This window comes from Amphibalanus amphitrite, unplaced genomic scaffold (assembly GCF_019059575.1).
Source record: "Amphibalanus amphitrite isolate SeventyFive unplaced genomic scaffold, NRLGWU_Aamphi_draft 000488F_arrow, whole genome shotgun sequence".
NCBI lineage: Eukaryota > Metazoa > Arthropoda > Thecostraca > Balanomorpha > Balanidae > Amphibalanus > Amphibalanus amphitrite.
The window spans coordinates 286824-311744 of NW_024881982.1; the positions used below are offsets into that span (position 1 = coordinate 286824).

At 52.6% G+C, this 24921-nt stretch overlaps 1 protein-coding gene across 2 annotated transcripts; it reads left to right on the top strand.

The window, feature by feature from the left end:
- Window positions 1–503: 503 nt before the first annotated feature.
- On the top strand, window positions 504–24653 carry LOC122392494 (glycogen phosphorylase-like). 2 transcript variants are annotated; one of them, XM_043387406.1, is made up of 15 exons: window positions 504–911; window positions 12666–12767; window positions 15566–15748; window positions 16266–16385; window positions 17088–17199; window positions 17480–17625; window positions 17882–18046; window positions 18556–18705; window positions 19164–19324; window positions 19737–19851; window positions 20230–20412; window positions 20831–21055; window positions 22193–22403; window positions 23224–23465; window positions 24030–24653. In XM_043387406.1, the coding sequence occupies exons 1-15, from the start codon at window positions 660–662 to the stop codon at window positions 24180–24182; spliced, it is 2520 nt and encodes an 839-aa protein (XP_043243341.1). In that variant the 5' UTR covers window positions 504–659; the 3' UTR covers window positions 24183–24653. The 2 variants fall into 2 exon arrangements, with proteins under 2 accessions (XP_043243341.1, XP_043243342.1); XM_043387407.1 differs by lacking the exons at window positions 504–911; window positions 12666–12767; window positions 15566–15748; window positions 16266–16385 and adding an exon at window positions 16470–16515.
- The last annotated feature ends 268 nt before the right edge of the window (window positions 24654–24921 follow it).

A 24921-nucleotide genomic window follows, 5' to 3' on the forward strand; every position in this document is an offset into this window, starting at 1 on the left:
CAAAGGTCATTGAGCTGACCTGACCTTCAGGTGACCTTGACACCCACCCTAATGCATGGGACCAGCATCATATCACATGTTTCAACGCTTGAAACCACGTGAAGACTGCAACCGCGCGGCTAATGCGAACCGACATACGCTGAATCGCGATTCGGGCCAATTATGGTCTCGAGAAATAGGTCACGGGTCAAAGGTCATTTGGGTCAAGGTCATGAAATTTTCAGGGTAGGTGTAAAATTGATAAAATCGGAGGTATTGAAAGTTTCGTCGCGATCAGACGGTTTTTGCGCGAGTTACTCACGAAAAACCGATAAAGCGCACCCAAAAAGGCAGAAACATACACATGCGATATCCTATACTGCGAAAAAAGGTGCATCATTTTTGAACGTCGCCGACAAATTGTAATTACCCTAAGCTCAGGCAGATGTATGGTAGAAAATCCCCCAAGTGAAATACACCACGGCGGAAATAAAATACCCTACGGCGGAGCTCGGTTGCAATTTGTAAATACGCGAGTCGTGCTTGTTTTGTGACCTGAGGGGGCGGATCACCGCGGATATATTTCCTCGGTTCTTTTACGGTGTGTGTCTCACTCGTCTCGCAGCGGCTCGGGGCGGTGTCGAATGATCTAAATTTTTTGTTTTCACATTGATCCAAAAATGTCTGGGGTGCCTCCCACTAATAGTGAATACGAAAGGCGCAAGCAAATCAGTGTCCGTGGCATTGCCCAGGTGGAAAACGTTGTAAACATCAAGAAGACTTTCAATCGACATGTCCATTACACTCTGGTCAAAGACAGAAATGTTGCGACAGCTCGAGACTATTACCTTGCCCTGGCATATACTGTCAGGGATCATCTAGTTTCACGCTGGATCAGAACGCAGCAAAATTACTATGAAAAGGATCCAAAGGTGAGTGTAATGCTAATGTTTAGAAATTGCCAACATTTTCACAGGAAACCTGCACTTATTGCCAATGTTTTGCCTTGACTGATAGGTGGCCTGTGACTGACTGGCCAAATGTGGCCAGTGGCAGTGAAGTGTGTGATGTATGGGTGGCGTGCTGGCAGATGCCGGGGGGAGGGGGGCATATTATCAGTTTGGAGCATTAGGATCTCCCACTGTGTTAAAACCTAATGAAATCTAGTCTTATCTGAGAAAATCTTATGCACTTTAAAGAAAGCTTGTATGAATAGATTTTTTAAGTTTTCATAACTAGATTTCAAAAAAAGGAAAACCTTGTATTGAATAGGTAGTTATGCCTGGCAGAGCATCTTAACCTTTCTGTGTGGATCAGCCAATGTGTATGAGCAGCACCTTGTGTCTGAAAGAATGAGTTTGAATGAGAAAGAATGAGTTGTCTGAAGCTGATACAGTACACATTCCTAACAGGTGTTAATTCAATAATGATTTGTCAAGCTGCCCCCATGGCCCTACTCAATGGCGGTCGCAGCCGCTAGCAAAAGGGGGGGGGCCAAACTCACACTCGCGGGACATAACATTTATATCCGTCACCGGAGGGGGTGGGGGTGGGGGGTGATCGGCTAATGTTTTACGTCCACGAGGCGCCGCGCAGTTGGCACTACTTATGCTTCATCCATCTCATTCTTGCGTGGAATCTTTAAGCTAAATTTAAGGCAAAATCACCAGTTCCATTTCCCATCCCACGGTGTTTCCACCGGTCGGGCCACTGCATCATGGCGACGGATCGGTGTAGCATATACTGGAAGGTCGGGCACGCGGATTTATGACCTTACCACTATAAAACAATTCGGAAAAGTACAGATACCTACCCATAGGCGTCGCCAGACATTTTCGGTTGGGGGGGCAAAATCAAGTTTTGTGTTAAATCTTGCCTTTCCCCAGCCGTTACTCACTCGTTTTACATATCATTCGACGCGCAATGGTGCGAGGAATCCGATGGGGACAAAGTTTCCTTTTAGCTATAGCATGTATTTTTTTTTACAAAAAAAATCAAAATTTTGAAATTTCTGGACAAAAACGACCGTTAGAATTACAGTGGCTGCGATTGCCGACGCACTGCAGAGGGCCCCTGTGCAGACTCTCGTCGCTCATGATCATTACCCAGAAGAAGGTGAAAAACGCTCCATTTGAATCGGATCACCTCGCTAAAACCTCCATTCACGCATGCACGCCGAGGTTCTACGTGAAATGCATAGGGCTTATCCCAGCCGCCGATTGTAGCTAAGAATTGGGCATTCGGCGGAGACTGAGAGAGAATGTCGGAAGTGTGAATCGGAAGTACATCATTCATCCTTGCTGCAGTGAGAAGAAGTGTTTTGTTCACTCGAGTGTGAACAAAAAGTTTCTGGTTTTTCGAGTGAAGGGAAGCGCTGCAAACGCGACCAAAAATATTTAACGGAACCAAAAGTTACGCACGGCATAGCGGCAAGGGATCCCTTAGAGATAGGATTGCGACTTCCAGGCCATTTCAGGCCACTCAGGGTCAGTGTGGACTCTCAGAAGCCTGCTTAGGATCCCGGAGATCGGCGTGGGTCACCCCAAATATTTACGTGTACGTGGTACTTTAGGGCTTTCCGAGCCTAAGGTGGGCCCGGAAAGCCCTTTAGGGCACACGAGCTTTCAGAAGCCAGTGTGGGCGGCGGGCGCTAAGAAACTAGGCCCAGGGTGAGCCTGGAGCCCTCGAATAACAGTGTGAACCGTCGGGGTCTGTGTCGAATCCTTAAGGACCCTACGTTGGTAGGGACATAAGAAACATGTGTTGCGGCCCTCAGAGGGACACGTGAGTTGTGACCCCTGAGATGCAGGGTTGGGGTTAGTAAAGTCTGTCGCCTCAAAAGTTCGGCTTAACTATCATAGGCCAGTTGAGGTTTTCAGAAATTTTCGAAGGCATCCTCAAAGATTCGTGTGGCCCTTCAGAGGTCTACGTATGTATAATGTCCTCAAAGATCCCTGTATGTGCCCTCTAGAGAACATGGACACCAGTGGGACTCTCAGAGGCCGGTTTGGGCCCTCCGAAAGCTTCTTAGAGCTCAGTGGAGCTCCTTAGGAGCCTGTGTGAAAAGCAGGCTCATGAGCCCTGCGGCACTTGAACGGTACTTGTGCCTGTCGCAGACATTTGACGAGAGTTGAGAAAGGCCCCGAAGATTTCGTGTCACGCTTTGAACGAAAATTATGTGTCAGCACTCCAAAATTTATGAAAATCAGCTACAAAATGTAATAAAGAACCAACTAGGAACATGGCATGAATCATGGCATTGACATTTCCGAGTCTGGAGTCGGAGTCTTGAAGATTTTGGCGACTGCGACTCTGACTTTGGTTTGAACTGCACGCTCCAACAGAGTCTGACCTCACAGGCATTCTCAGAAGGTACCCCCATTTTTCCCCGACTCCAAAATCTCATCGGATCTGTATCGATCTCAGGGGGTGCCCGGTCCGAGGTTGGGGGGGCAAGCTGCCCCGCTTGCCCCCCCGTGGCGACGCTAATGTTAACCTACCCCTACCTCTTGCTTTGAACAAGCATGTGAAACCCAGAGAGCATTTTCAGACTATGACATTTACCCATATAGTTGTGTGGCGGCGGGAGAGAGTGACCGACCGACACCGACTGACCGACCTCTGGAGACCAAAGGTTCCTGGCTTTCAAAATTGGCATCTGAGGGCCGCGCGCAACTCCTGCGGGCTTCGAAACGGCTCTATTGGGGCTCACTCAACCTGCCTAGTCCTCATGCTAAAAAGACTGGCCCTGAGCCCTGAGGACTTCATCAGTCTCTGCCAGCCCCAGGAACCACAACGGCTCATGGGGTCCCGACGTCGAAATATGAGGGAATCTACGCGGGACAATCAGGACGTTAAGTGATCTCGATCAGGACCAACGTACCTAAGGCTGTGCAGGTCGCAGGAGTCTTCGTGAGCCCTCTGATCTTCAGAAGCCCACCCATGTATGTTTTCACTTAGAAGCCAGTTTAGGGCCCAGACCAGTACAGGGCCTGCAAACTGCAAAGGCCAGTAGTTTGAGACCATCAGAGACCGTGTTGGGCTCAGAAGCTAATGTGGGTCCTTACTCATTACAGGCCAACATGGGGCCCTCAGAGGTCAGCGTGGGGCTCTAAAAGACCGGCATGAGCCGTCGTTGGACCCCAGAGGCCAGCAGAGGGCCCTCAAAGGCCAAGATGGGCCCTCCTCAGAGGCCAATGCAGGCCCTTAGAGGCCGGCATCGGGTCTTTAGCAACCAGTGCGGGGCCCTCATTGGCACCTAAAGGTTCGTCTTGGGACACCAGAGACAGAAATAAGGCCACCAGAGACCGGTGTGAGACGCTCAGACGCCGGTTGGGGCCCCTGAGGCCGGTTAGGGACCCTCATAAGCCAGATGTGGGGCTTCAGAGGTCAATGTGGGCTCTTAGCGGCCAACGTGGGCGCTTGACCGCCACTGAAGTTCCCTCAGAGGTCAGTGTAGGACGCTCAAAGACCGGTGTGGGAGCTATATTAATAGCTGGGAGTGGGTTTTTTGAGCCTCGTGACGATCGAATAAGGGCCAGGGCCCCATACACCTATGGTGGCCCATCGGTTGTTTGAGGGGGAGGGCAAATGATATGCTGGCTCCCTTTATTGGCCTTTGGGGGGGGCATGGCCCTGATGCCCCCCCCCCCCACCGCGACCGCCACTGTGTACACAATATATGTACAGGCCTCTGAGATTGCATACTAGTTCATGCAAACTCTATGCAGGCTCCGGAGGTCCCAACTCCCACGCTAATCCTTAAGAAACCAAGCCGGCATACGGCGTCACCACCGGGCTTCTGAGGTGCACAGCACAAACCCATGAGGTCTTACTTAAGTGTCGTAGAGCCACGCTCATTTGGCAGGGCCCACCCGCCACTGCCGAAGAGGGTCTCATGCCAGCCATTGTTGGGCCTAGAGAGCCTCAATTAAACCCACGCTGATATTCCCGACGCTGACCGCCAAATTGACAGAATGCGAAACTGAGCCCACTCATGAGTGAAATTTACGTCCTTTGATGGCGCAAGAAAGAAAATGAAACATACAAAAAGCTTTCTAGGACTTTTGTTCGATCTGAAAGGTGGGGCCAAAAGATAGTATGGCCCCACCTTTCAGCACCAAGGGGGGGCCATGGCCCCCGTGCCCCCCCCCCCCTGGGACCGCCTATGGCCCTACTTTGTATTAACCTTCCAGGCGGTGGGGGAGGGGCATTTTTTGCCCCCCCCCCCCTTTAGTTTTTTCAATATATCTCGAGAACCGCTGCGCCGATCGTCACCAAACTTTCAGTACCCTCCCGGGAGCAGCTAGCGCATATGGTGACCAAATTTTTTTTCCAAAGGCTGTGATAGGTTGGCCGCTAATGACGTCAGAGTGACGTCATTTTTGCCATTTTCGACCCAAAAAAAGGTTTCGGGGGAAGAGCTGTCAGGCCTACAGCTTTAGAGATACAGAAAAATGTTTCAGACATGAAAGGTGTGGAATCAAAAGGGCTACTAAACTGCTATTTCGGTTTTTCGTTTTTTTTGGATTTTGACCCCCAAAAATAAAAAAATAGATTTTTTGAATATAATAGCCAAAAATTCCAAAAAGTTTTTTGAATTTCGAAAAAACCGGAATATATGTGATAGTCCCTACCGCCTTCTATCTACATAAAAAATTTGAGATCGATACCTCTTTTTTTTGGCCAAGTTATAGCGAAAAAAAAAACTGTTCAAAATTGATGACGTCAAATTTTCAAACTCAATTCTTAGCAATTCTAGACCTCGTAGAGCAAAACAAAGACAACCATTAGACTCCCCGTGACGAGCTGCATCGAATCGATACCCATTTTATGCAAAAATATCAACTTTGAAATTTGACCTTTTTTGACCTGACCTTGACCTGACCTCCACCAGAAAGTGACCTAAACCGTACCTGATGGTCTTATAACCAACACCATTGAGTTGGAAATGAAAAACTGGCCATAAAACATGCATCGCATAACCTTAGTAAAGTTGGGCTCATGTGGTGACCCTTGGTGACCTTTGGTGACCTGACCTGTGACCTGACCTGGTATGAACAGTGACCTCTAATAGCAACATATGTACTAGACAACTGACGCCTTATCGCTGATTTTCGACAAAATGCGTTTTACTCGGTGTTATAGCGCTTTCCCTAGAAGCCCCGTGAACGGTGAAACATTTTATCTTTGACCTGACCTGCGACGTCGTCGGTGACCCCGAGGTCAATGAAATTTGGTTTACTTCGACAAATTTGACAGGGCTATCGAACGCCATTTTGAATTTTCCGGATCCGTCCAGTAGTTTCGGAGATACGGGGGGGGGACAAAAAATGCGCCCCCCCCCCCCACCACGCGGAAGGTGGCTGGTAGGCCCACCGCCTGCCGGGTTAATGAGGTCATAATGGGTCATTGAAGGTTATCAGCAACTTCTTCCTAGGCATGTTGTTTTTTGGAGATCACAGATATCCCATGGTGCACCATGAATGTGTTCAGCTCAACAATGCAGATTGACATATATGCAGCATGACCATCAGCGGTCAGGTCACCTTGACACAAGGTCGAATTTTCGAGTTGAACTATAAATAGCCAGTATGGCATATGTGATGCTTCTCAACAACAAAACCAAGCTCACTCTATTTTTTTCTCAATTCTGGCATCAAACAGAAATTGAGTGGAAAAACGTTTTCACAAAAATGCCTGTTTTGGCAATATTCCTTGGTCAAAATTGGTTTGTGACCTTGTGGCATAGTTGCTGAGGGTGTCACCGTGCGGTCGGAGGTTCCGAGTTCCGCCCTCGGTGCCGCCTGCCCCGCCCCCCGGGCTGTCGCTCCCACCTGCAGTGCGAGGAATGGGCTGGTCTCTCGCTGCTGTGGGCCTGTAACCCAGGGGAGGGGAGGGGGAGCAGGACCAGGAGCCCGCCTGTAAGTGGGCGTAACTATGGACGTAAAATGGGCGTTGGAGGGAAGTATTGACAGATGACTCTGCCCTCTGCAGGCCAAACCATCCGACCATTGGGGTGTTCCACGACAAATCGACAAGTGCCCTGCACCCTCATATTTTATTTTTTGCTTAGAATTGGTCTAATGGGTTCTGATGGGCGGGGAAGCCAGCTGTGGCAAGGATTTTTTTCTTCGAACAACGGTTTCCGAGATATAGCCTCGGGCAATTCTTGGAGTTCGCGCTGCAGCCCTATGTTTGGCGGCCTATAACTCAGAAACTATTGGCTTTTTACGATAAAAACTTTATATGGTTCAACTCACAATCAACCAACAAACGTTTTGGCTATCTCGGATTTTCAATTTTTGAAAATTTTGATCACGTGACCTTTTGTCCTATTTTTCGAAGAGTGACCTTGATATTTTCCCCACTGAAAGTTGCAATTTTGTCTGATGACGATTAAAGCCTTATCAATTGTCATTCATATGCGATAATAAAAAAGTGGTTATCGCCCTGCGTTGACCTCAGGTCAGGTCATTTTTATGACCTGTCCATTATTACGAGCGGGAGCGACAGCGAGATCTCGAGAATAAAGCAAGATAGCGACAAGCGGTAAACGGTAAAGGGTACACACGGATAAGGTCTATAATTTTTACTGAGGTCATTTTCAGGTCAGGTCAAAGATGACGTCACAGGAGCTAAAAGGAAGTTAAAATAGCGGCACTATACATATATATGAAGTTTTTCTCGAATAACTTTCAAGGTATCCCAGCTAGGAACAAACTAATAGCACCATCGTGATCCTCTCGTCGATCCGCATCGAAACATATGTTTGTTGCCCTCGAAAGGTCGAAAGGTCAAAAGTTGACCTTAGGTCACGTGATCTAAGGTCAACTTTTGACCTTTCGACCTTTCGAGGTTAACATACATATGTTTCGATGCGGATCGACGAGAGGATCACGATGGTGCGATGGTTAAGCGCTAAGCGATGGTTTGTTCCTAGCTGGGATACCTTGAAAGTTATTTGAGAAAAACTTCATATATATGTATAGTGCCGCTATTTTGACTTCCTTTTAGCTCCTGTGACGTCATCTTTGACCTGACCTGAAAATGACCTCAGTAAAAATTATAGACCTTATCCGTGTGTACCCTTTACCGTTTACCGCTTGTCGCTATCTTGCTTTATTCTCGAGATCTCGCTGTCGCTCCCGCTCGTAATAATGGACAGGTCATAAAAATGACCTGACCTGAGGTCAACGCAGGGCGATAACCACTTTTTTTATTATCGCATATGAATGACAATCGATAAGGCTTTAATCGTCATCAGACAAAATTGCAACTTTCAGTGGGGAAAATATCAAGGTCACTCTTCGAAAAATAGGACAAAAGGTCACGTGATCAAAATTTTCAAAAATTGAAAAACCGAGATAGCCAAAATATTTGTTGGTTGATTGTGAGTTGAACCATATAAAGTTTTTATCGTAAAAAACCAATAGTTTCTGAGTTATAGGCCGCCAAACACAGGGCTGCAGCGCGAAATCCAGGAATTGCCCGAGGCTATATCTCGGAAACCGTTGTTCGAAGAAAAAAATCCTTGCCACAGCTGGCTTCCCCTCCCATCACAACCCCTTACACCAGTTTTTAACGAAGAATAAAATATGAGGGTGCAAATTTAGTTTTTTATTTGTCGATTTGTCGTGGAACGCCCCCATTTCCTATGTGTCCAGTCTGGGTGACCGTCTCGGCATACTACTGCCTTTCATGAACGGCTATCCCGATTGCGGTCAGAGCTGGTCCACTGTTAGACTAGATGGGTAACCCCTATCAGGTTTGATTGGCTTTCAGGCGTCTTGGCAAAAAGGGCGCTTTACTGGCTTAGCGTCTAAACAGATGAAGGCCTGTTGGGCGACGAACGGGAATACAATGGTGAGCCCTGTTCGCGCTAAGTGCGATTCGAACACCGCCAGCTGTTAGGTGCGGGTCACCCTTCCAACCAATCCCTAGCGTAACGCTGTACTAACTTTGGGCACAACCGGCCCAGCTGTTCTTCAAATAATTAAGCGGCTGCTATTAGTGCACAATTGCTTTAGCACTCCATCCTGAATGCAAGGCAATGGATCATCCGGTTTAGTGCACACCCACCGAGAGGCCAAGGTTTGGGGCTGTCGGTCCGCTAATCGCAGAGTAAAAAGAGCGGAACAATTTTGGCTCATCTTGATTTTACACATCGCACGTGCCACGTCAGACAGCACGTGGAGACGAAGGTTAAGACTTAAGACTGAAGTGCATTTTGATTTTCATCATTTCTGACGATTTCGAGCATTTTTGACTGGGATGACGTTCCTGATGACATGCATACTTTTATGGGAAGACAAGATGCCATAGTTTGTTTCAAATCACAGAATGGTTTACTAGAAAATTAAAAGCACCATTTTTATAAAGCCTTACGAGTACACTGATATGCTCGCCCCGTCAAAGGGCAAGGCACCCCATTTCACACTCATAGCGACACGGTACGGGTTAGTGCCCTATATGCTCCAGTGCCCCCCCCCCCCCCCCCCCGACACCCAGCCGTATCTCTCAGGCTCGCAGCCGGCGTCGGTGACACCATAAACAAACGCCGACTCGGTCGCCGTCACGAACCCGACGCTCACTCAGGCGCCCCCCCCCCGCACGGGGCCGCGCCATCGCAGGGCCGTCGTACCGGCAACCCGCGGTCCGGTGTCGCTCAGTTATGCGGTGTAGGAAAGGACCGGCACCTCTCAAATGACGGTGATCTGCTCATTGTGACCTCGCGTAGGTAGCATGCACAGCTTGCGGTGTAACGGTGACCATATAACCCTTCTATAGCCCGTTCGCTTTCGGCGGCTGGTGGGGCTGACGACCGGTACACAGGTGCCGTTTTCCACAATCTATCGAGAACAAACTCTGCTGTTTTTCTGTGGACGCACAACACAAGTGTCTAACACTGGGCAAATGACGACACAGCGTATATAGAGAGCCTCGACGACACAGGGGCGCGGGTGAAGGTTACTGTCATTATCTATGTACTTGAACACCGGGCAGCGAGCGGGGATCGAGCGTCGCTCGGCCTGCGTGGGCTGCTGGAATGTGTTATCCCACAACTGGGTGTGTATTTGCTTTAGATGTCGCATGCGCATCAAATGAGTCATGAGAGATGATGCAGATGTCTTCAAATGGAGCAACTTCACTCTGGTATCGAATCGGGGCATTGCGAAAGCTCCTTCCTGCCGACAGGTTAAAAGAAGGAAAGGAATAATAAAAGTTGAAAACATTTGCAAGCTAGCTAGTTAGGTACCTACGTATTTCGTAACATATTTTGCTTCCTTACGAATTTACTTACAGTGCTCTGAAGTAATGGATTGACGAAGTCAGAGTGTAGCAGAGTTTGTGGTGCGGGCCTCCACCACCTGATCGGGAAATGCCGGGTAATTGAGAAAATTTAAAGGCCAAAACTTGACGTGTCCACGCAGCCGGACCACTGCAGCTCACTCACTGGCTTTAGTAATGAATGCTCAATTCCTAATTGTTAGAGGGAGAATCAAAATCCAAGAACTTGCCACAAAGTAGGTACTAAAGTTGTGCGATGGACTAAAAGTTCTGCGCTTTTTATTCAAAGTTCTGTAAACTCAAAATGGGTAGTCTCGATTTTCATAAATTCAATAATACCTTATTGAAACTTGGCTTGCGTACTTGTGAAACAACAAAAAAGGTTTTCTTTCCAAAATTATGTTCGATTGGGATTGGGAGATTGGGACTTCGCCTCACTTGAACTTAGCTTCACCCATCTGAGAAACGGTGAACTCCAGATATGTAAGGATGAGCGCCAAATTTTTTCTTCGTGTTAAGACGTTTTGTTGAGGGTTAAACAAGAGATAATACGAATCCAAGCACATATGCCCTGAGTTTGCGCCATTTGGCAGGGTACACTTGTGACATTCAAGTGTTGCAAAGTGTAACCAGTCGGTTACGTGCACTTGGACCAGCTCATATGAATGGTACATACTTCTTTCGATGTGTTGCGTATAAACAAGCGGATATGTATCTCGGCTGTCAGCGCCCGTCGAGTAATCTCCGGAGACTTACGGGTCTCTCCCGCCGACCCTGACACACCGAGGCGCAGTGAGCGCGTCTCTGCCGCCGGCACCGTCAGGCGTGCTGGTCCCGACCCGACCCCACCACCCCCCGTCCCTGGTCGGATGGGTCGACCACGGCCGACCGCACCGGAGCAGACCGACCCGACACGAGCGCGGCTCGGTCACCGTTTTTATCAGCGTGCTTCCAGCTTGCTAGCGTTTCCCGGCCTCTCATTTGTTAGATTTACCGGGTGTCGCTGATCACCAATGAGAGCAAGTAACCTCCATATATGGCCGAACCTGCAGCGTGCTGATAAGAACCGCCACCAGACAGTGCTGGAGGCTGGGGTGAGGGTGAGGGTGAGGACGGGCAGCCCGCCCCACCTCGGTCGGTCGGCTCTGATTCGCCCCCCCCCCCCCCGCCAGCTGGGGTCGGTCGGCTGAGGTGGCGTCAGGCTCAGGCGTGGTCACCGTCCCGGGGTCGGGTCGGTCTGCTCTCGGTGCGGCCACGCGGCGGCACCGTGGCGGGCGTTCTCCGCTGCTCTGCCGCCGCCGCCCGCCGCCGGCCGGCCGGTCGCTCCGTCTGTTACCAGGCGGCCACGGGCGCCGCCCCGTTCACAGAGTTTCACCGAACAGCCGCGTCGGAACGGCAGACAGCTCAGGCCGAAATCGTCAGAAAATGTGCAAAATCTTCGTCTCCTTTTCTTTCCGCACAATCTCAGCTGTCATAAGTCATCTAGTGGTTTGTTACAAACATTTTCACACAGACAGTCGAAATAAAGTTTAGGTATACGCTTGTAGAATGGTGGGATGCAGTTCACAAAATACTTTTCCTTCATTTGATAATACGCAAGTGCTCTACGTGCAGATATGTGCACGGATTCGAGAAAATGAATCTGAGATCTGATCCCACGGATCTTGATCTCGGATACCATGGGATCATAGATACAACTCTTTCATTTGTCGCGAGGTCAATTGGGATCATAGATCCGAACCTATATTTAGACTAGAGACCCGGTGAATTCATAGATCCTTACTCAATTTCTGTCGACATATAAATATTCCAGAACACTTGGTACAACAATTCGCAATGGTTCTGAACTTCTGTTTCAGTGATATTATGTGATTACACATAACAGTTCATAGTTTTTGGCAGCCTCCGCGACACTTATCGACATGAAACCATATAGAAAGAAGCATAGTTTCACAAGCTACATTAGTGAGATTCACTCCGATTGTGGATCCCTGTTCTTGATTCATCGTCAGATCTTATGAGATCATCATAGATCCAGGATATATTTTTCCCATGGGATCCAGTGGGATCATGGATCATAGCTTATCGTTTGCTTTGAGATCCTCTGAGATCATACAGGGTGATCAAAAAGAATGACATAAAGTAGGTAAGCCCCCACGGGAGACAATCTATAAATGTAACATATAAACAGCAGATTCATATATGTAGCAGATTCATATCATGTAGATTCATCGTTCGAATCCATGCACATATCTGTCTATGAGTATGGGATATAATCGGTAATGGTGTTGCTTTAACAATGCTCCTTGTCCAGCTCGCATTGCTAAGACGCTGAGCCCCGTGTCCCTATCTCAGGACGTTTCCTGTTGGTTGACCGTGGCTGCCTCTGGTTTCAGCGCGTTTACTATCTGTCTCTGGAGTACTACATGGGCCGCACCCTGCAGAACACCATGATCAACCTGGGCATCCAGAGCGCCTGCGACGAGGCCCTCTACCAGGTCAGTCGTGGGGCCCTCTACCATATCAATGTTTGGGGCCCTCTACCAGGTCAGTCCGCGGCGCGCGTTCACGGAAGTGCAGAGCGCCTGTGACAGGGCCCTTCCAGGTCAGTGGGTGGGGCTCTCTGCCAGGTCACTGCACGAGACTCCCTACTAGATCGATCCGGTGGCACCCGGCGCATACAGAGCGGCACCCGGCTCATGGAGAAGGGTTGGCAGTCGGTGCCGCTGACGACCGGCCCATGGGGAGTGAGGCCGGTTGTGGCTCTGACGGCCGTCAACAGTGGGATGTTTAGGATAGGGTGGCGTGGGACCATCGGTCCGCGGCCGTCCGCCCCCGGCAGTATGTAAGTACCCTGCCCCCGGGCGCCGCAGCAGGGCCAGCAATCACGGCCGGGCCGGGGGCGGCGGCCGTCACTATCACTGCGGCCCCGTCTGTGGTCGCTTTCCCGGCCGGTGGGCGCGCCGCCTACGCATCAGCTGACTGTGCTGACCTGGCCCGGCCCGGCGCCAGGCCCGCTCCGACGGCCGCCGCGGCCCGGGCCGGGACCCCGCGCCTCGGCCCACACCTTGTCACGCGATTCAGCAGAGCGCGGGGGCTCTTACCAGCCTTGCAGTTGCTGAGCGAATACACTGTTTGTTGTTTTTGTATGGATTAGTAATGATAAGTTTTTTTCCTTTTAAGCTGTGTATTGTAGGGCACTTTATGTGTTTGTTTAGTGTTGACTGCTGTCTTTACTGCATGGTGCCGACTGGCTCTACCCAGCTACCATGAAATGTCCCTCATACGTGGCCAGCTCAGCTCGGCTAATCAGCCGCCGCGCTGCACTGCCCCGTTATTATGGGAGGTAATGTGGCGTCCAGCGGGCGAAAGGCTGCCACCGCCAGTCGTCCCAGTGGCTCAGCAGCTATGTCCGTTCTGCTGCTTTCTACAGTCTCACCAATCATAAACCGTTGCAGCTTTTAGATGGACCGTTCGCTCGAGCGGCTTCAGGTGTCATGGAGCTGCTGCTCGCCGCCGCCGTCACTGACGACGTGTTGTTCACAGACAAACCACAGCTCCAGTAATTTAGCCGCCTAGGGAGCTGGTCGACGCACCGTTTATTGTTTGTGCAGTTAGAGTCGCTTTTGGTAGCTGGTCGATGCACCGTTCCAAAGAGTGCTGCCGCCTTGCGTAGCCCGTCGTCACGTCATACTGCTGCAGCTGATTTAGGTAGCCGGTCGCTCCAGCAGGCCGTCTGTGGCCTCTGGTCCCGGCAGCCCTATCCAGCGGCCGGGGATCGTCCCGTGTCCTCAATGCCACGGTGTGAGGGGGCTTCATGAAGCCAGCCGGAGCCGGCGTATCCCTACATAGGGGTTGGGCAACGTGTGTGGCGTACGCACACACGCACAAAACCGCAGGCGCGGTCAGGGACGCACTGATCGTCCCACACTTTCACCTATTTGGACGGTCAGGATAATTGAGCTGCCCTCGCTTTGGGTGATGATTACCCAAGGCAAAAGTATCATTTTTCCATTCTTGAACATATCGATCGCTGAGGTTCTTTGGTAGATGTTCAAAACATGGTTTTCCCCCAACTGAGGGAATTATTCCCGCCCCTTTATATCTTTTTTTTCATAACATACTTTGCCTACGAAACGTGATTACGAAATCCTTACTTTCAGAAGGTTTGTTGACAAATACCAGCGCCATGGCTTACGTACCTTTTGAATGCTTAGCATGGCCTGGGGCGTTATTGCTTACTTGCGGTGTTTTTTTTTCATTTTCTCCCTAAATTTGTTCTCTAAGGCTTTTCCACTTTCACTAAAAGCACAATATGCAAAGTGTTAAGGTGTACCTATCTCGTATTTTTTCTGTCGGCTGCCACCTCGCGGTCGTTTCTGGGTCGCCGCGGCTGATCAGCCGCCCCCGTCCCCGTCCCGGGCTGCTGCCTGTCGCCGCCACTGACGGCAGCGCGCCACTGCGGGGTGCGTTACCAGATGGGATGGGTTTGTTTACCGGGCTGAGTCGGTAAGAAGCGTACGCTGAGTCGTCATGCGGTGTTTGGACAGTCCAGTCGGGTCCGTTTTGTTAGTATTGAGTCAATGGACCTCGGGCCGTTCTTTTCGATAGTAAGGCTGGTGCCCTTTCACCCTGGCTGGCAGGAGAAGCCCGTGCGTAGTCTATGTATGTGGTTTAGAGAAAAACAATACAATCTTCCACAGTCAGGAGTACAGTCAGTCTTGAAAGTGCCGCGCAAAGTACCGGTGGATCCATCAAGCCTGACAGAGGAAGGGCCTGCTATAATTTGAAAGTCACCGAACCAATTGACCTGGGAATGGACGAGGATGTCAATTGCTTCGGTGACTGAAATTTAGCAGTCCTTCCATGGTCGGGCTTGATGGATCCATCGCACTGCTGCGCGGTACTTTTAAGACTGACTATGTATTGGAATGTATTTTGCATTATACGACACCAAACAAGTTTTTTTCAAGAACGTCTAAGAAATCCCATTCACAGATCGGCCGAGCCACCGTTATATGGGACGACATTGCAGAGGGTAACGATTGATTTAGCACAGTTAACAATGAAGCAAGTAAAAATGTGTATTCATGCATGAGCAACGGAGCAACTTTCATTCAAAATGGTCATGCTGTTTATGATGGTATATAATAATGTGTGTCGCCCCTGGCCACGCATTCCCCCTTTCATCCCTGAATAGTCCCCCGTTCCACCTGCTAGTGTGACGGTCACTCATACCTGCTGCTGTGACCCTCCCTGCTGACCCTCGCCCCCCCCCCCCCCGTCCCGTCGTCAGGTGGGTCTGGACATTGAGGAGCTGCAAGACATTGAGGAGGACGCCGGCCTGGGTAACGGCGGACTGGGCCGGCTGGCCGCCTGCTTCCTCGACTCCATGGCCACCATCGGACTGGCCGCCTACGGCTACGGCATCCGCTACGAGTACGGCATCTTCGCGCAGCGCATCAAGAACGGCGGCCAGGTGCGCGCGGCAGACACTGGGGATCGACTGGGAGATGGACTAAGGATGGACTGGGGATAGAGTGTGGATGGGTTGGGAGACGGACTGAGGATGGACTGGGAGACGGACTGGGGGATGGACTGGGGATAGACTGTGAGATGAACTGGAGGTGGACTCGGCGGACACTAGTACATACTAGGGAATGGTGACTGGGTGAGCGCTGCAGACGAACTTTGTGAGGTGTAGACCAACTGTTACACGGACTGGATGGGTCAGGGAGTCGGCATTCTCTCGGGGGACGCGGTTGCCAGGTCAACATTGATGAGGGAACGGTAGCCAATTTAGCTCTGCTGGGTTGGGAGTGTCTGGACGGCTGAGTTATTGCCGCCGAGGGGATGGTAATGGTATTTCAGCACTCCTGAGAAGACAGTGGCTAATGTGTACAGTGTAAATACGTCCCCGATTGTGCCCGTTTGTGTGCGGTACACCATTGTGCCGATGGTGAGTAACCTCTGTGTCCCTCTCACCCCGCCGGCAGACGGAGGAGCCGGACGACTGGCTGCGCTTCGGAAACCCGTGGGAGACGGCGCGGCCCGAGTACGTGCTGCCCGTCTGCATGTACGGCCGGGTGGACGGCGGCAACTGGGTCCACCCGCAGGTGAGAGTGGTCCCTGTACGGCCGGGTGGACGGCGGCAACTGGGTCCACCCGCAGGTGAGAGCGGGCACACACTGTCCAGCGGGGTCCCTGTACGGCCGGGTGGACGGCGGCAACTGGGTCCACCCGCAGGTGAGAGAGGGGCACAGACTGTCCAGAGGGGCCCTATACAGTGTACGGCCGGGTGGACGGCGGCAACTGGGTCCACCCGCGAGTAAATGGCGAGGGTCTGGACGCATGTTCACTGGCCCCACTGTCGACACGCCTCTAAACTCGAGCCAACAATAACGGGACGGTCCAGATTGGTCCCGAGCAGTCGTGGAGTAGGGTTACGCTCTGTTGGCGTGAACCGTAATGTGATTTAGGGGTGCTGCGTCAGTGCATCGGGATTATCCTCGAAAGGGGCTTGATATGTTTGGCAGAGGCTTTACCTTTCGGCGTGTTTTGTTAGTACTGTTTTCAGAAGTCTCCGTGCGGGCATTGCTGAGTGTTTTTCAGAATGATTACGTCAACGCAATATGATAAGCATTTTGATAAAACGATTCAGATTCGCCGTTTGCCGCTGCATTTTATGCCAACTGGCGTTATGTTAACGGTCCTTTTTAACCCCCTGACCGACATATTTGTGTTTTATAGTCTCCCACTCTGTGTACGCTGTCCGCCCAGTCCGTGCCCCTGACCGCCCGTTCTGCGCCCCTGACCAGGTGGTGTTCGCCATGCCGTACGACACGCCCATCCCGGGCTACGCCAACAACGTGGTGAACACGCTGCGCCTCTGGTCGGCCATGTCGCCGTCCAGCTTCAACCTCCAGTTCTGTGAGTCTGACCAGTGACCCGGCGACAGACCAGAGCGCTGCGGGACGCGCACTTGGCGCGAACGGACGGGTTATCTTGAGGCTTTGATAGTTGTATGGTGTGTCTGGGGTTGTGTTATTGGCCCTACTATGGCTAACTTTACGAGTAAAATGTTTCCGTCACGGTAACTGGATCATGGCTGTGATTGACCGTGGCTGGTTTCGTTTAGCCGTTCAATGGTAGGCCGCCACTCGTGTCCGCGCGTGTCTGCTCTGACGCCCCCTGTCTGTCTGTCCTGCAGTCAACAACGGCGACTACATCCAGGCGGTGCTGGACCGTAACCTGGCCGAGAACATCTCGCGCGTGCTCTACCCCAACGACAACTTCTTCGAGGGCAAGGAGCTGCGCCTGAAGCAGCAGTACTTCATGGTGTCCGCCTCGGTCCAGGTCAGCAGTCAGCCGGCTCGGGCTGGGATGGGCGGTGTCGGGGGATGGCGGAGAACGATCCACGCCGGCCGGATGCCTGATGTTAAGTGTGCAGGGCGAATAATCAGATCCCAGGCACAGAACCATATCATCAGGCATGAAAAAATTAAATGCATAGTGACCTCTGCTAGCTGAGTGCCGTGGTAATTGTGCATTTGTCCGTCGTCTGTCTGCCCCCCCCCCCCCCCTGACGCCGGCCGCTGTCTGTCCCGCGCAGGACATCATGCGCCGGTTCAAGTCTGCGCGCAACGGTCCGAAGCGGACCACGTTCGAGGAGTTCCCGAACAAGGTGGCCATCCAGCTGAACGACACGCACCCGTCGCTGGCCATCGCAGAGCTGATGCGCGTCTTCCTCGACATCGAGAAACTGCCCTGGGACACGGTCAGTGACGGCTGGGATTTGGGAGTCTGTTAACTGGCCTGGGACCCGGTCAGTTGGGAATAAAACGGCTTTTAGGGCTTCAGAACTGCAGCTATTTGTGGTTTTCGACAAGGCATTGAGAAAATATAATGTAGCAGTAACTCTCGCATATCGCTAGGTTTTTGGCAGTATGTGTCTATTGTCTGAAGACATTGACAGTTGAGTAGGACGCTGGGAGCGCACTGAGTGGGAGAGCGCTGCGGTCCACTCGGATGAGCCCAACTAGTCCGAAAGGAAACCCGACCCTCCCATATCCGTGGTAAGTTTAGCGCCAGTACCCTCTTACTGGCCAATTATGGTGGTGCCGCCTGGGTGTGTTAAATCCGTGAAGCACCCCCCGGGCTCCGTGTCCTGAGTCTCCCCCGCGGCACTGCAGTCTGACCGTCTGTCTGTCGGCAGGCGTGGGACATAGTGACGCGCATGTCCTGAGTCCCCGCGGCACTGCAGTCTGACCGTCTGTCTGTCGGCAGGCGTGGGACATAGTGACGCGCACGTGCGCCTACACCAACCACACGGTGCTGCCGGAGGCGCTGGAGCGCTGGCCGGTCAGCATGCTGGGCAACATGCTGCCCAGACACCTGGAGATCATCTACGACATCAACTGGAAGTTCCTCGACAAGGTGAGGTGGAGCGGCGGCTAGGGGACACGCGGGGCGGTATGTGCGCCAATATTTGTATGTTCAATCGGGGATAATTGTAAATGACTGGCGCTATGACAAGCAAAATAGAGAAGGTATCCAAAAGGTAAAGTAATTATTTTGATGGGACTCTAAATCAGCAAAGAAGCTTTTTTATTTCTTTTTAATGCAACTTCTATTACGGTGTTGATGTTTTTCGTGACTCGCACGTCAAAAAGATTCCATGTCTTTATTGAACAATTTGTTGTTCAAAGTGGTAGGATATGTGTGAAACTTCAGCGCTTATGGAATCTGCGCGATTATTCGGTTACTTATGTTTTGTTACCTATTGTCTGCGCTTTGACTGCTCAGTGCCATTCGCAGCTAGGTTTATTGCTGGATGGATACTCGCCTTTCCACGGTCACGGTGCCCCTGTGACCGCGCCCCGTCTGCTCCGCAGGTGAACCACCGGTTCCCGGGCGACCTGGAGCGACTGCGGCGCATGTCGCTCGTCGAGGAGGACGGCGAGAAGCGCGTCAACATGGCCCACCTGGCCATCGTCGGCTCGCACGCCGTCAACGGAGTGGCCGCGCTCCACTCGGAGATCATCAAACGAGACATGTGAGGCTGAGCGCCGCGGGCCGGTAGGGGAGGATTTAGCGACGTGTGAGAAATTGGGCCGGCAGGAGTAGCTACTGACGACGTGTGAGTGCTGAGCCCACTGGGGGAGAAAGTAGCATCCAGCGGGCATCAGGGAGATAAATTGGCCGGATTGGAAGTGTTCAAGTATACCTACTTATGGTGGGATATTCATAGGGATGGATCCACTCTGTTATAAAACGTAGCATGCTAGCTTTTTGGGGAGCTGGCGGAATTCCACAATGCCGGTGAGTTGAGAATCTTTTGTAAAAAAGGGATGCGCAAACGTAAAGCCATTAGTATGTCTCTGATACTGTAGCCGTAGCTCTAGGCGTGGTTCTAAGCACGTACCTGAAATCCACCTCAATGTTTAACGGCAGCCGTTTGTCCTCAGCTTCAAGGACTTTTTCGACATGTGGCCGGAGAAGTTCCAGAACAAGACGAACGGCATCACGCCGCGCCGTTGGCTGCTGCTCTGCAACCCGGGCCTCTCGGACGCCATCGCCGAGGTGGGTCGGACGACGCCGTTATAGCGGTGTCTGTTGCTCTAACCCCCATTTAGTAATCTGCTGTCTGCTGCCGCACTGTAGTGGGGAGGGTAGGGGTTGTAGGGTAGGGTAGGTAGGTTGTGGGCACACCGTCCCGTGCCTGGTTATTGTGCTGTCTCTCCATGAGTGATGGTCAAAATTAGAATAGTTCTTAACCCCGGCAGATGGGAAACGTCAGACTTTGGGCGCTCTGACTCTGACTCAGTTTCACCCGCCATGACTAGCTGTGCTGACATTGCAGCTGTGACCTTTGACCGCCCTGGCTGGCAGTGACTCTGCCCCCCATTTCACTCTCCGTTTCTGACTGTACTGACGGCAGTGACGTCTCTGTGCGCGCAGAAAATCGGCGAGGAGTGGATCACCCACCTGGACGAGCTGGCGAAGCTGAAGCCGCTGGTGTCGGACGCCAACTTTGTGCGCACCGTCCAGAAGGTCAAACAGGAGAACAAGATGCGCGTGGCGCAGATGCTCACCAAGCAGTACGAGATCGAGGTCAACCCGGCCTCCATGTTCGACATCCACGTAAGGCCCTGGGGGTGGGTCAGAGGGACGGGGGTGGGGAGCGCGGCAGGGCGGCGGGAGGGCACGGGGAGGCGCGGCGCCGCGGGGGCCGTGTGCCACTGTGTGTAATGTGTATCTGGCTGCGTGTGAAGAGGGCGTGCCTGGCGTGGATAGTGGTCTATGCTGATAGATCACTACCCGCTGCAACGCATCAACCAGGCAGTAAGTCACAGACACATACCGTGTGCTGCGTGCTGAACTGATGGTGTTTTGACTGATGCGTACTCAGGTACGGGAACGTGGGCTCGGAAAGGAGCTCTTGGGTTACTCGTGACAGACGTTAGTCCTTTCCAGTTGATGGCTCGGTGAGCTCTGGTCGTTTACCCGGCGCAGTTTGGTATCAGGGTCTGACCAGACATCTCCCCCGCCTCTGCCACAGGTGAAGCGGATCCACGAGTACAAGCGGCAGCTGCTCAACTGCCTGCACGTCATCACCATGTACAACCGGATCAAGAAGGACCCGTCGGCGCCGTTCGTGCCGCGCACGGTGATGGTGGGCGGCAAGGCGGCGCCGGGCTACCACATGGCCAAACAGATCATCCGGCTCATCCTGGCCGTGGGAAACATCGTCAACAACGACCCCGTGGTCGGCAACAAACTCAAGGTAATCAGCGGGGTCTGGGTATCGTGGAACTGGACATAGCCTGCCTACGATCGCCAGACACGGAATTTCGGTCGGTCGTGAAGATCTGTCGATGGTTACGAGCGAGCGAGCGCAGCCGGAGCGAAGCGAGTCTTTTCAATATAACGGAAAAATATCAGTATGAGCGGCCCGGCCCGGCCCGGCCCGGCCTGTAACGCTTTTGAGAGGCTTATATCTCAGCAACCGCTGGACTTTTTTGCTCAGCCTGCGGTCTTTTTTGCTGGGTAGCCCCATCCCTTCTACCCCGTAATTGACTACTTTTGATACATCTCAGTGACCGTCGTGGCACGTGCCACGTGAAAAGTCAAGGGTGTGCAAGCTGTTTTGCAAAAGTAGTGATTTTGAGAGGCTCATATCTCAGCAGCCGCTTGGGCGATTGACTTGCGGTAATTTTTATAGGGTAGCTGCATCCTTTCTACAAAAAATAGGATACTCTCGATGCATGTGGGTCACCCCCAGTGCACGTGCAAAATACAACAATAAGAGGTGTCAAATTTGTTCCCATTTTAATAACTCGGTATTATTACTGGGGCGATTTCGCTGAAACTTGGCATACAGGTAGGCACCCACCAGGCAATGCATTCCCATGTGTTGCGGTTAGGGTGCTACTGCACGTGCGCACGTGCAGGGGGCGCTTCCAGATCTCGAGAACGGCTGGGCCGATTGCGCTCAAATTTGGTACACGGTTGGAGACCGGTTAGTAGGGTGCCGTGCAAAAGTCAGTTTGGACCCCGTTTGCACGTGCGCACGTGCAGAATGCCGCTTCCAGATCTCAGGAACGGCTGGGCCGATTGCGTTCAAATTTGGTACACCGCTAGCGACCGGTTAGAAGGGTGCTTTGCGCAAGCCCGTTGGAAGTACCCTCTCGCCCTTGCGCACGTGCAGGGCTCACTATCTCGCTCGCTCGTTCTTCGCCCAAAAGGCGTTTTACTGGTTATACTTTATTTACGTTTGTAAGTATGTTATTGTGTGACTAGACCGGGCCTGTGAGACGACTTTCTGACCGTCCGTTTTGCCATTTCGTATCCACGTCTGTGCGCGCCGCGTCGTGTCGTTTATCTGTGAGTGTAATCCGCTCTCCCGCTATCCGTCCTGCAGGTGATCTATCTGGAGAACTACCGCGTCACGCTGGCAGAGCGCATCATCCCGGCGGCCGATCTGAGCGAGCAAATCTCCACGGCCGGCACCGAGGCGTCCGGCACGGGCAACATGAAGTTCATGCTGAACGGCGCGCTCACCATCGGCACGCTGGACGGCGCCAACATCGAGATGCGGGAGGAAATGGGCGAGGAGAACATCTTTATCTTCGGTGGGTGACACAGCGCCGCCGACCGCCGAGGGGTGGGCTCGGGCGACACAGGATGTTTGGACATCATCAGTAGGTTTCGCGCCCCGCCGACCGCCGAAGGGATGGGTTTCGGTGACGAGGAGTGTTTGGATATCTTCGATGGGTGCTGGGGCAGCTGGGATGACTCGAAAATGACTCAAAAATGGAGCTATTATACGGGGATGTCCTAGTATCACAATTCACAACCCTTTTTCAAAAGGTGACGTTTTATTCTGCTCTTTTAGGACGTGCTTCTTATATTGCAACAGCATGCTCCCCTGTTTTTGTCCCCGTCACTCCTTTGTCTCTCCCTCCCATTCCTTCTCCGTTTCCCCATTGCCCTCCCTGTCACACTCCTTTCGTCTGCCAGCCGAGTCGCCGTCGGACCGCCAGTGACCGGTAAACCTCGCCCTGTCCCCCGCCCCGCCGGCGGACCGTCAGTGACCGGTAAACCTCGCCCTGTCTCCCGCCGGCGGACCGCCAGTGACCGGTAAACCTCGCCCTGCCCCCCGCCCCGCCGGCGGACCGCCAGTGACCGGTAAACCTCGCCCTGCCCCCCGCCCCGCCGGCGGACCGCCAGTGACCGGTAAACCTCGCCCTGCCCCCCGCCCCGCCGGCGGACCGCCAGTGACCGGTAAACCTCGCCCTGTCCCCCGCCGGCGGACCGCCAGTGACCGGTAAACCTCGCCCTGTCTCCCGCCGTCGGACCGCCAGTGACCGGTAAACCTCGCCCTGTCTCCCGCCCCGCCGGCGGACCGCCAGTGACCGGTAAACCTCGCCCTGTCTCCCGCCCCGCCGGCAGGCATGAACGTCGACGAGGTGGAGGCTCTGAAGGCGCGCGGCTACAACGCCCACGAGTACTACAACAAGCTGCCCGAGCTGCGCCAGTGCATCGACATGATCAGCAGCGGCTACTTCTCGCCGCACGACGTCAACCAGTTCAAGGACGTGGTAGACATGCTGATGAACCACGACCGCTTCCTGCTGTTTGCCGACTACGAGTCTTACATCCGCTGCCAGGACGAAGTCAGCAAGCTCTACATGGTGAGTGGCGGCCGCTAGCGGCGACTCGAGGCGCCGGCTGTGCTCAATTTCTGGGTTTACGTAGACGATTTCATCATATCAACTTCCTTAGCTGCATCATTTCGCCTTAGTTCTACACATAGTGAATATATCGAGCCTATTGGTGTGTCACTGGTTGACAAAAATATCTAACTTTTGTTGGTTACTTTATTGTCATGCAATGGCTAGTTATTTGCCTAAAACAGCCAAATATTCCGTAGAATTATCTATTTCTGACGAGGACATCTCATGTATCTCCTTTTGTTTATTGTTCGCTAATAGTGAGTCCTTGTTGAAATGAATGCACCATGAAAAGGGTAGATAATATTAGGACACGTGCCTCAGACCATGTATTCCAAGGACGCGCCCGCCGGCCGCGGTCCGCCGGCGGCTGTGGGCCGCGCGGGCGGACCACCGGGTGCCGTGGTCAGTAGTACCGCCGGCCGCCGTATCTCCGTGTCTCGGACCGGGTGAGCGGGTCCGCCGTCCGGCCCCGGCCCCACGTGTCGCCTCTGACCGACCCCGTCCCGCCGGCCGTGTCCACAGAACCAGGACGCCTGGGCGCGCAAGGCCATCATGAACATCGCCTCGTCGGGCAAATTCTCCAGCGACCGCACCATCGCCGAGTACGCGCGCGAGATCTGGGGCGTGGAGCCGAGCATGGAGAAGCTGCCGGCGCCGCACGAGCCGCGCGAGTAGGCCGCTGGACCGCCGTCACTGCCGGCGCCGGCCGCTCGGTCACCTGCTGCCTATGCCGTGTGCGTGTGTGTGTGCCGAGAGGCGTGGGGCGTGCGTAGCATTGAGGGGCGGACGCCGAGTCTCAGGTCAGCAGTGCGCCGTGTGTGACAATATCTGACGTGCTATTTTGAAAATGAGAGGTCAGTTGTCCTGAGCCAGATATAGTGTATGTACTCAAAATTTGATATTATGTGCTGAACGTGTTTTAGCCCACTGTCGAATGCAATGTTGACAATAATTAGCCGTAGTTTTGGTGGCAATGCAAGCTCATCTGCATTCGGGGCTCAAAGTTATTTTAGGAGATATTTATTTTTCATATGGTTTCTAATATTCAACTTTGCTTATAGTTACAACTTTGTTCTATGCTATACTGGAGGCTTCGGCATATTTGTAGTGCTAGCGACTTATAATAAAATGCGTGAGTGGTTATAACTACGGGTTTGATGGTTATGTGAAACCAGTCTTGGAGCCTGATCACGAGTCGGAGAGCAGTGGACAGTGACACTATAATTTGACTGTCTGAAACCCCCTACATGTCGAGGACGGTGTAGGTCTCCAGTCTCTGTGGCCCGGAGCGGTGACCTCTCCAATACCCAGTCTGTGGCCCAGAGCGGTGTCCTGGCCAGTCCCCAGTCTGTGGCCCGGAGCGGTGTCCTCTCCAATATCCAGTCTGTGGCCCGGAGCGGTGTCCTGGCCAGTC

What these genes read in the sequence shown, in the direction of transcription:
- LOC122392494 (XM_043387406.1), top strand. Translation starts at nt 660, where the DNA reads ATGTCTGGGGTGCCTCCCACTAATAGTGAATACGAAAGGCGCAAGCAA. An exon ending in ACTATGAAAAGGATCCAAAG is followed by an intron (nt 912 to 12,665) that starts GTGAGTGTAATG and finishes CTCTGGTTTCAG; the next exon opens with CGCGTTTACTATCTGTCTCT. An exon ending in GCGACGAGGCCCTCTACCAG is followed by an intron (nt 12,768 to 15,565) that starts GTCAGTCGTGGG and finishes TCCCGTCGTCAG; the next exon opens with GTGGGTCTGGACATTGAGGA.